At 57.0% G+C, this 10,039-nt stretch overlaps 1 protein-coding gene across 1 annotated transcript in view; it reads right to left on the reverse strand.

The window, feature by feature from the left end:
* Nucleotides 1-8,410, reverse strand: part of RIPOR3 (RIPOR family member 3) — a 31,415-nt gene extending 23,005 nt beyond the window's left edge. Inside the window, exons 1-2 of the mRNA XM_089897061.1 lie at nucleotides 8,292-8,410; nucleotides 1,568-1,714 (exon numbers count right to left, since the gene is read on the reverse strand). Of these exons, the coding sequence (XP_089753187.1) occupies nucleotides 1,568-1,714; nucleotides 8,292-8,401 (257 nt within the window). The 5' untranslated portion in view covers nucleotides 8,402-8,410. The remainder of the gene's footprint in view (nucleotides 1-1,567; nucleotides 1,715-8,291) is intronic.
* Between the last annotated feature and the right edge of the window lie 1,629 nt (nucleotides 8,411-10,039).

Consider the following 10,039-nt stretch of genomic DNA (forward strand, 5'->3'; position numbering starts at 1 on the left):
CTGCCAGACCACAGCTCCCTCAGGGGTTGGGCTCCCCAGGAAGAAGGAGATGCCCTTGACCCCAGACAAGTCTCAAATGTACGGTCCTCACAGGAATCACCAGAAGCTTTCCTGGGAGAGCGGCACCTTGGAGATAGGCCTCCACCCTCTGGGCACATCCCCGGCTCCCACTCAGCACCAGCGCTGGGCGCACTGTGGGATGACCCCTGCGTAGGGAGCCAGGCACCAGCACGGAGGGAGGTGACATTTACCCTAAGCCCAGGGGACAGCGGGGCAGGCAGCCTTGGCCCTGGAGCCCCACTCTCTGCTTCCTGGCTGTGGGATCCTGGACAAGATGCTTCCCATCTTTGGGACTCAGTTTCTCGCCTGGAAAAGGAGGCTAAGAGAGTCTCTCATGGCATCAAGGACACGATGTATATGAAGCACCAAACAAGTCATAGAGCTGCTGCTGCTGTTATTACTATTATTATTATTACTATTAATTAGTGAGGGATGAAGAGCAGGGTCACAAGAGGTGGAGAGCAGGACAGGGCATCCCCGGAAGAAGGAAAAGCCTTCCATTCGGCAAATGCGCGAATACCCCTCCCCCCACCTCAGCTCCCATGCTGACCTGACCACTGTGCCCCTAATGTGCCGATCATGCTCCTGCCCCAGGGTCTTTGCACAAGTGGCTCCTTTGGCTTGAAATGTTCTCCCGTCATCTGCCGGGCTCACCTCGTCAGGTTTTTGCTCAAATGTCACCTTCTTAGGGAGCCCTTCCTGGAACACCTTGTTTAAAATCAACCGCACGCCTTCTACCCTGATTTGTTTTCCTCCATAGGAGCTACCACCCTCTGACATACTCTCTATTCTACTTTTCTATAGTGTTTATTGTCTGTGTGTCCCCCACTGGGATGTCAGCTCCGCGGGGGCAGGGGTTTTTGTGTTTTGTTCATTCCCGTACCCTGCGCCTGGCACTTGATAAGCCCTCAATAAAAATATGGGGAATAAGTGACTGAATCTTCCTGTTCCCACCTCTGCTCAGTTAATCAGTCAGTCTCTTCCTCACTTGAATCCAGCCTCCCTGACCTCCAGCTGTTGTGCAAGCTCCTACTGCAGGGCCTTTGCCCGTGCCGTTCCCTCTGCCCAAGATGCTCGTCCCCCAGAGGCCAGCACGATGGCTCCTTCTCGGAAACCATCAGGACCTCCTCAGTGAAGCTCTCCGGGCAGCCCTGTGTGACAGGCCTTCCACATGCTGTCTCTCCATCACCTCCCTCACTGCCCTCTGGGCTCGTGGAAGTTACGGTATTGATCACATTACTTTTTATCACCGTCTCCCCCTCCACACCGTGAGCTCCATGAGACCAGGGTCCCCCTGCCGTATTCACTGTGTCCCCAGTGCCCAAGGACAGGGCCAAGCACATGGCTGCACCCAGGACATGCTTGTTGACTAAACAGATAACCAGGAGCTCCCTCTGTGGCCTCTTACAGAAGAGACCCACCCACGTTCCCCAGGAAGAGGCAGAGAGCACCAAGCAGACGAGGACAAAGAATGCACTTGTTAAAGGCAACGAATAGCCATCCTTACTTGAGGCCTCTCTTCAGTGCTTCAAAGATCTTCTTCACTTGCTGTGGCTTGGGATCCGAGCAGACAGACCCCTTCCGCAGCGTGCCATACATCTTGCAGGATTTCACAGGCATTCGAGACCTCACTGAGTTCCTGTGGACGGACTTTCTGTGAGAAGGGATGGGGGGGGCGTGGTCAGAGCAGGGGTCTGGACCAAGCCCTTCTCAGGGGCAGGCACTTTGGGAACAGTGGCCAGAGCCCCAGGCAGTCAGCAGACCTGGCTGAGTCTCACCCCACTGCCACCAAGCTGCGTGGTCTCAGGAAAGCTGCCAAGACTCTCTGGGCCTCAGTTTTCTCATCTGTCAAATGAGGGCTTGGATTTGAGGATTAAAAGAATAATAGGGGCTTCCCTGGTGGCGCAGTGGTTGAGAGTCCGCCTGCCGATGCGGGGGACACGGGTTCGTGCCCCGGTCCGGGAAGATCCCACATGCCGCGGAGCGGCTGGGCCCGTGAGCCATGGCCGCTGAGCCTGCGCGTCCGGAGCCTGTGCTCCACAACGGGAGAGGCCACAACAGTGAGAGGCCCGCGAACCGCAAAAAAAAATAAATAAATAAAAAATAAATTTAAAAAAGAATAATAACACTAACCTGATATGAGAAATTAACTTACAGTGAGAAATACAATCAAGCAGCCCAAATGCCGATGCTGTCTGTTTGTGCTCTTCATCAAGCTCTGTGCAGGCAAAGCAACGTGGGAGGCCAAATCATAGTCCAGTGGTATACCCATGTGTTGGGTACCTGTTGGCTTTGCCTGCCCCACATCCATTCCCCTCCCTCTGTTAATAGCACCTCAATTTCCCTCGGGGGCATCTCCCCAACCCTGCTCTTTATACATATAGTTTGGAGGGAGGTAGCCTGACAAATCACCATACACACACACACACACACACACACACACACACACACACGCACACACGCATACATGCACACATGCACACGCCCATGCATCCATTCTGAGGCAAACCCATGTCCCAGTACTGGGTTAGTCAACATATTCCACTTCCTTGGAAGAGAACTTCTCCCCCTTCCTTCCTCATCTTCCTCGGATGCACTGAAGAGCCAGCTTCAACCATGTGCACTGGGGCCCCCCACAGGGATGGCCAAGCAACAAGAGAGAAGGGACAGGCCCTGGACAGCCTATGGAGCAGACGGTCCATTGGCTCTACACTATTGTTGGTCCTCAGACCACAGTAGGAGGACCACTTTCTCAGGGGTTCACCATTTCTGCTTCACTCGGGAGACATCCTCCTGCTAGAAACCCAGCTCCGAGTGTCCCTGGATGCCCTTCACAGTCTGCTGCCCTTTTAGGGTCTAAAATCAAGGGCACAGGCTCATTCATTCATTCCAACACTCACAGAGCGGGGCTTTCTCTGAGTCATGCAACATGATGGGAGCCAAGGGGCCAGAGTCCCACCTTCAAGGGTTCACAGTCTGCGGGGAGGGGTGGGGGGCTTGTGGTCTGGAGAGCTGGGCAGGGGGCAAGTGGACACAGCTCCAGCTCCTTCGCCAGGCCTGGGAGAAGGGCCACTGGGCCATCGCCAAGCCCTGGTCCCCAAGAGGCCTGGCAGGTGGCTGGGCTGTATTTCCAAGCCAACCAGACGCTGCACATTCCACACACGGTCACAGGGTCCTGTGGTTGACTCAGTAGAGCTGTCCTGTCCACCCCTGCTGTCGGGCATCAAGCCCCAAACCCCGTGGTTCCCCAAAACATGGATGCACAGCCACATTACAGGCCAACGTGCCAGAAATACAGATCCCAGGGCTTGTCCAGGGATGCTGAGAACTGGGTCCCAAGGATGCTGCATCAAGGAAGGACCTGGAACCCCGCCCTGGAAACCTCAGGGGCCTCACCAAGCTAACAACTCATATCATCTCATGGGACACAAGCTCCTGGTCAGCCGCCCATGTCCAAATTCTAGCCCCAGAGGGCACAGGTATTTAATCTACTGCAGCCTCAGTTTCCTCATCTGTAAAAGGAGGATAATAAGAGGGCCTGCCCCACGGAGTTGTCATGAGATAGTCATTCATTCAACAAATATTTACTGAGCTCCTGTCATACACCAGATGCCATTCTAGGAGCCAGGGGTAGAACAGTGACCAAAACAGACAAAACCCCTGCCCTCGTGAGCTGCCCTGCCAGCTGGGGAGACCGTGGGAAGTGGTAGCAAGCACAGACTCCGGACTACATGCTGGAGTCTCTATCCGGCTCCCCCAGTTATAAGCTGTGTGACCTTGTGTAAGTTATTGAACCTCTCTGTGCCTTGGTTTTCTCATCCATAAAATGGGGACCAGAGAAAGGGTTGCTGTGAGAGTTACATGAGTTAATAAATGTAAAGAGATTCAAGCAGTTCCCAGGAAAGAGTAAGTGCTATATATGTGCTGAAGTTAATAAGGTAATTTTTAAAAGTACATATCAGTTATATTGTACAACAATTATACTTCAATTTAAAAAATTATATATCAGGGCTTCCCTGGTGGCGCTGTGGTTGGAGTCTGCCTGCCAATGCAGGGGACGTGGGTTCGTGCCCCGGTCCGGGAGGATCCCGCATGCCGCGGAGCGGCTGGACCCATGAGCCATGGCCGCTGAGCCTGTGCTCCCGGAGCCTGTGCTCCGCAACGAGAGAGGCCGCAGCAGTGGAAGGCCCGCGTACCGCAAAAAAAAAAAAAATTATATATCAGATAGTGCCTAGTGCCAAGAATAAAAACAAAGGCAGGATAATGAATGTAAAGGGTGAACAGGGAAGGTTCCTCCCATCCGGCGATGCTTGAGTCTGGGTAATGCGCACGCAGCCCTGGGGACTGAGCTCACCCCGGCACCTGCCGTTGCTGTTATTCATATATTATATGTCAAGTGACACTTTGCAGAGCCCAGGCAGGGACTGTGCTCCCTCCTCCCCGACCCTCCCGGAGGCCACATCAGCCACCTCTTGGAACACACCCTCCACAAAGTTGCCACCTGCAGGCTGGCAGGGACAGGCAGGGCTGCAGCCTCGAGAGAAGCGGGTTTCAGACAGGCTAGGGTCCCCGGCAGGCGGGCAGACAGGCAGGTGGGGTGGGCGAGCAGCTTGGAGGTGGGGCTGCAGGAGCCCCGCTCACCTGCCAGCTCCCAGAGTCCCACAGTCCCCGGCAGATGCGTGCCCTCGGCTGGATCCCACTTCCATCTACCTGGAAACTTCCTCGCCCTCGCTCTGTGGCTGTGCCTGATAGCACCAGCTCCTGGGGAAGCTCTGAACCCAGTGCTCTTGTCTGAGGTTCAACAGAGCAGGTGTGGTGGCCAGCCCCGCCAGGGACGGTGATGTATGTGCGGTCTCCGGGTGGCGAAATCAGGTTTCATGTCTGGCCCAGTGCCACAGCTGCCAGGGCAGGGAGCAACCTCCAGGAGCGGATGTCACAGCAGTTCTGGGAGGACATCCCCCGGCACGCCAGAGGAGCTTCCAGATGGGCACGTGTGACCCACGGGCCCCAGCCCTCACGTGAGGCCGCTGGGCCAGCCCTTCTACCTGGTGTCTTTGGGAGACACTATCGGAGGCCCGCTGTACGGCTGCTGCAGGTGCAGGATCCGGAGGTAGGAGGGGCTGGGGGCGGGGCAATAAATAATAGGACGGACTGCACACGTTTCAGGTGAGGACCCAAAGCTGGGTGTAAGCGCACCTTTCCTCCTGCATCTGGTGGTACTAGACGCCCAGGGATGATGACAAACACGCGCACGGCACTCGCAAAGGTCAAGCTCTGCTCTGGGTGCTTCACGTGTACTAGCCTGTTTCTCCTGATACATGTCTCTGAGGTCTAGCCCTCCTCTCTGCCCCCTTTCTCTAGCCTCCTCTCCTTGAAAATCAAGGGCTGCTGCTTGGTTTTCACACCTACACTTCCCAGCCGTCCCAGTGGAGGAATTCCCAGGTGGTGCGGACCTTGCAGGGTCTCCTGACTCAAGAGGGTCCCTGCCTGAGGGAGGGGAGACCCGGCTGAGGGATGGCAGGAAGGGGTTAAGAGCAGCCCATGCCTGTCAGTCAGGGCAGAATGGGACAGTGTCAGGGCCTGGCTCTCTTCTTCATCTGCCCACCTTATTATGTACGGCCTTATGTTATAATATAGTATTATATATTTATTATATGTGGCCTTGTTATAGCAGTCATTCAACCTTAGTGTAAAATTTCCTCACCAGATTACCTCCCCAAGTGAATTCTTTGATTACACAATAAAGAAAAACAAACAACCCTGTCCAGAGTCAAAGGGGCTTCAGGTGCCAGGGCCGGGATAAGGCCTGGGGACACCTAAGCGGAGCCGGGCTCTTCTGCTCTCCTGTCTAAGGTTATTTTTGCCTGACCTGCCCCCACTGCTGAGCACATTGGCAATGTGGCCGGGTTTCAGCCTGGTTGGATTACCTGGGAAATAAGGCCAGAGGTGAGGCCTGAAACCCAATCCAGACCATCCAGCCCCAGAGTCAGGGTCCAGATCCCTGGGAGTTGTACAGAGACAGGAAGTTAAAAATAGATGTGCTGCTTCTCTGCCATCACGGGCAGCTACTTCCTCACCCCTGGACAAGGGGACTACAGACAACCAGGCCCGATGGAGGCCACTCAGGAATCTCAGAACCCGTCCAAGCCAGGCATCCTCCAGTAGTCCCTGCAGGGTTGGGGGAGGGGGGCAGGACGGGGAGCCCCAGGAGGGGTCCAGGACATTTACACCACTGTCCCACAGGCCAGCTGCACACCCACTTTCTGTCCCTCAAAGCTCATTCCCACCTCAGGGCCTTTGCACCTCTGTCCCCTCCGCCTGGAAGGCTTTCCCACGCCCACACCCTGTCTGCACGTGATGGGCTCCTCTTCTCTCTGCCTTCGCTTAAATGCCTCACTGGGGGCCTCCTCCAAGCCCCCTGCTGCCCTCCTGCCTCCCTGCTTTAACCCCTTCAGGGCACCTGCCACCAGCTGCATCCATCTTGACTGTCACTGGCTTATTGTTTTCCCCCCCCCCCGTCCTGAAAGGGGGGCGGGGCCTGGGTCTGTCTCCACAGCCCAGGACGGGGCCTGACTGGAGCCAATGCTCCATAAATACTTGTGGAAAGAATTAGGGATTCCTAGGGGTGCTTCCAGGATTTCAGCCCTGAGATGCCACTCCTCCCAGGCACACCTCAGAACTGAGAAGCTGAGCTGCCCTGAGACAAGGCGAGTGAGCTGGGAGGGCCTGACCGCAGGGTCAGCCTCACAGTGATGGGGGGTGGGGCGGGGGGAGGGGAAGGTGGGTCTAATGCACAGCTGGGGAGCCTATGGACAGAGCACGAGGAGGGCCTGCCGGGCTCGGGTGGTCCGCACCCCCAACCCCCAGGAAGTGGCTTTAAAGCCAAGGCCTGATGAGATTAAGCGGGACCAGGCCAGGTGAAGCGCAGTGGGGAGGGTTCCAGGACGAGGGCAGGGCCTGTGCAAAGGCCTGGAGGACAGAGAGGCCAATGCGGCTAGAGCCCAGGGCTCAGGATGAGGCTGGCCAGCCAGACCCTGCCGCGTGGGGACCGGATTGCGCTCTCAGTGGGACGGGAACCTCCGGAGGGTTTCAGGTAGGGGAACACCAGGATGAGATTTGGTTCTGCGCCCTGCTCTGGCTGAGGGCCCTGCCTGCCCACCACGGCTGTTCAGACTGGCAGCCGTTTGGGGCCCTGAGGATTCCTGGAACCACGGGACCGGCACGCCTGGGCTGGCAGGGCTGTGACCCCAGGAGCAGAAACGCACCCTCCTCCCAGGCATTACCTGCAGCTGGAGGAGACACATCGCAGATCAGCCGTGAACTCACGTCTGGAGGGTCAGTACTAACCAGGCCTGTCTCTGCCTGTCTCTCCTCCTTGGAAAACTTCCCACAAGCCCCTACTGCGTGCCAGCATGTGCCGACAGCTCACCATGTGTCACCTCACTGTACCCTCATGACAAGCCCATGAGGGAGGGACATTTGTGACCCCATTTCGCAGATGAGGAAACCAGACTCAAAGAGGTGAAGTCACTTGCCCCAGGTCACAGGTGGCCCTACTTCCCGTTCTATCAAACAGGAAGAACAGGGCTTCCCTGGCGGCGCAGTGGTTGAGAGTCCGCCTGCCGATGCAGGGCACGTGGGTTCCTGCCCCGGTCTGGGAGGATCTCACATGCCGTGGAGCGGCTGGGGCCGTGAGCCATGGCCGCTGAGCCTGCGCGTCCGGAGCCTGTGCTCCGCAACGGGAGAGGCCACGACAGTGAGAGGCCCGCGTACCGCAAAAAAAAAAAAACAAAAAACAAAAAACAGGAGGAACATTCCATCCTAACCTGGCCCCTAGGATACTAAGTTCCAACTCTGAATCAGTCTTGCTGTGTGACCTTGGGTGAGCAGCTCTGCCTCTCTGAGCCTCAGTTTTCTGATCTGCCAAGTGGGCCTGATAAACTCAAGCAGATCAGCTTCTAGGATCAACTGCCAGGAGCATGTAGGGTGACACCTGTTCAGATCTGAAGCAAATTACAGCTTTCTCCCAACACCAAGCGTCTCACTCACAGACACACAGACACAGACATACACAGACACACAGACAGACACAAACACACACTACCCTGCACCGCAGGCCTGGCATGAGAGTGAGCCTCCGGGTCACTGGCGTGGGAGGAGGATGCCCCCGCCGGCCCCCCGATCCCTGGCCCTCAAACAAGCCTCCCACACACAGCCCGGGCAGAACTTACGCGATCCTCCGGCTCTGGGCACTGCTGAAGCCGGCAAAGGAGGCGCTCCGGCCCATGACCCCCACAGCCCCTGTGTCCCCAGAGGACAGGAACCGCACCCTCACCGACATGGCTGTCACCTGCAGGGAGAGGGCAGGACAGTCAGCCTCGAACTGGCACCCGGTGAGTGCTGACCGCAGGCTGGCTACCCTCCACCGTGGCCCCCAAGGGTCCTACAGCAGCCCCAGAGAGGGGGCGGCTGGTGCTGCCCCCAGCTCACAGATGAGAAAACTGAGGCTCAGTGAGGTCAGGGAGCTTGGGGCGGGGGGCAGGAGCAAGATTCGAACCCAGGTCTCTGCACCCTGTGCTTGGGTCCTTGATGCCTGTGCAATGCAGGGGGCACCCAGCAACTCGTAAACCAGCTCCTCTCACCTCCCCTCAGCTACTCCGCTCTGCCAGTAACCCTGACCCCCCTCCACAAACCCCCACTGAGCACCTCCTGTGAGCCAGATGCTGAGTAAGGCAGGCCAAGCCCTTGCCCTCCAGGGCTCCAAGTCCAGCAGGGGGCTGATGGGCCACCATTACGGTAGGGAGTCCATAGGGAAATGATGGGGGTACCAGACCCACCCATGGAGGAGGCGACCAAGAGCTGAGAAGGAAAGGCGAGGAGGGAAGAAGGGGAAGGGGAGGGGAGGGAAAGGTATCTGAAGCAGAGGGAACGGCATGAGCAAAGGTCTGGAGGCGCAGAGGACAAGGTGTAATCCAGAAATGGAAAGAAGTCCAGGGGGGTGGGGTGTGGCTCCAGGTGAGGTTGGAGAGGCCAGCAGAGCACACGTCAGGGCGGCCTCGGTGGCCCCAGGAGGGACTTTGGCCTTGCAATTGGCTAAGGGTAACTGGGAGCCATGGGAGGTTTTGAGCAGGGGGTGAGTCAGCCCAGTTCACATGAGGCCAGGCTGCTGGCATCAAAGGCTTCCAGAAGCCACAGATCCATTACCCCATCTCTGACCCAGGTTGCAGGGAGGCCAGCCTAGAACCCTGGCTGTCTTTACGTTTTTCCAAACCATCTCGAGATTGGAAAAATGCCACCACATCCTTTGGGAATATCGTCCAGTGTCTTCCAACACAACAGGAAAGTTCTCCCCCATATCTAACCTAAATCTCTGCTGCTACAGTTTTATACCTCAGCCCTCAGCCAGGGTGGCGTCAGTGCAAGGATTCCGGGGACCCCACTGCCCTGAGAAAGCTCCACTCCGCCAACTCCCTCCTATTCCCGCTCGGTAGGGCCCCTGCTTCCCACATCCCCTCCACCCAGTGGCTGAGCCCAGACTCCACACCTTTGCCCACCCTGGGGCCTCTGCCTGGAATAACGTTCCCTTTGCAGCCACGTCTATCCAGTGTCTAGTCCTGCATTTTGTTTGTAGTCAGCTCCCACCACAAGCTCCAGAGCCCTCACTCTGAACCCCCTGGCAGATCTGCGTGACCCCCACAAGCTTCCTCCTCCTCCGATATCTCCCGCAGCCCAGAGTCCCACACGTGCTGTGCATAGGTGAGCTCTGGAAGCAACAAAGCCAGACCTGGGCTCAAACCCCAGCTGCAGCTGTGCTGCTCGCCGGCTCTGGGCCTCGGTGATCACATCTGTAAAATGGAGATTCAGAAAAGGACCAAGGACACAATGTGCTGACAAAACATGATGTGAAATAGACACCAGAAAGAGCTGGTTGTCTGTGTGCCATCGGCTGACCAAGACCCCAGCCTGGAGACCCCAGCTG

Source organism: Delphinapterus leucas, chromosome 15, assembly GCF_059928025.1.
Source record: "Delphinapterus leucas isolate spDelLeu-1000000601 "Yukka" chromosome 15, BTC_Dleu_Yukka2, whole genome shotgun sequence".
Classification (NCBI taxonomy): Eukaryota; Metazoa; Chordata; class Mammalia; order Artiodactyla; family Monodontidae; genus Delphinapterus; species Delphinapterus leucas.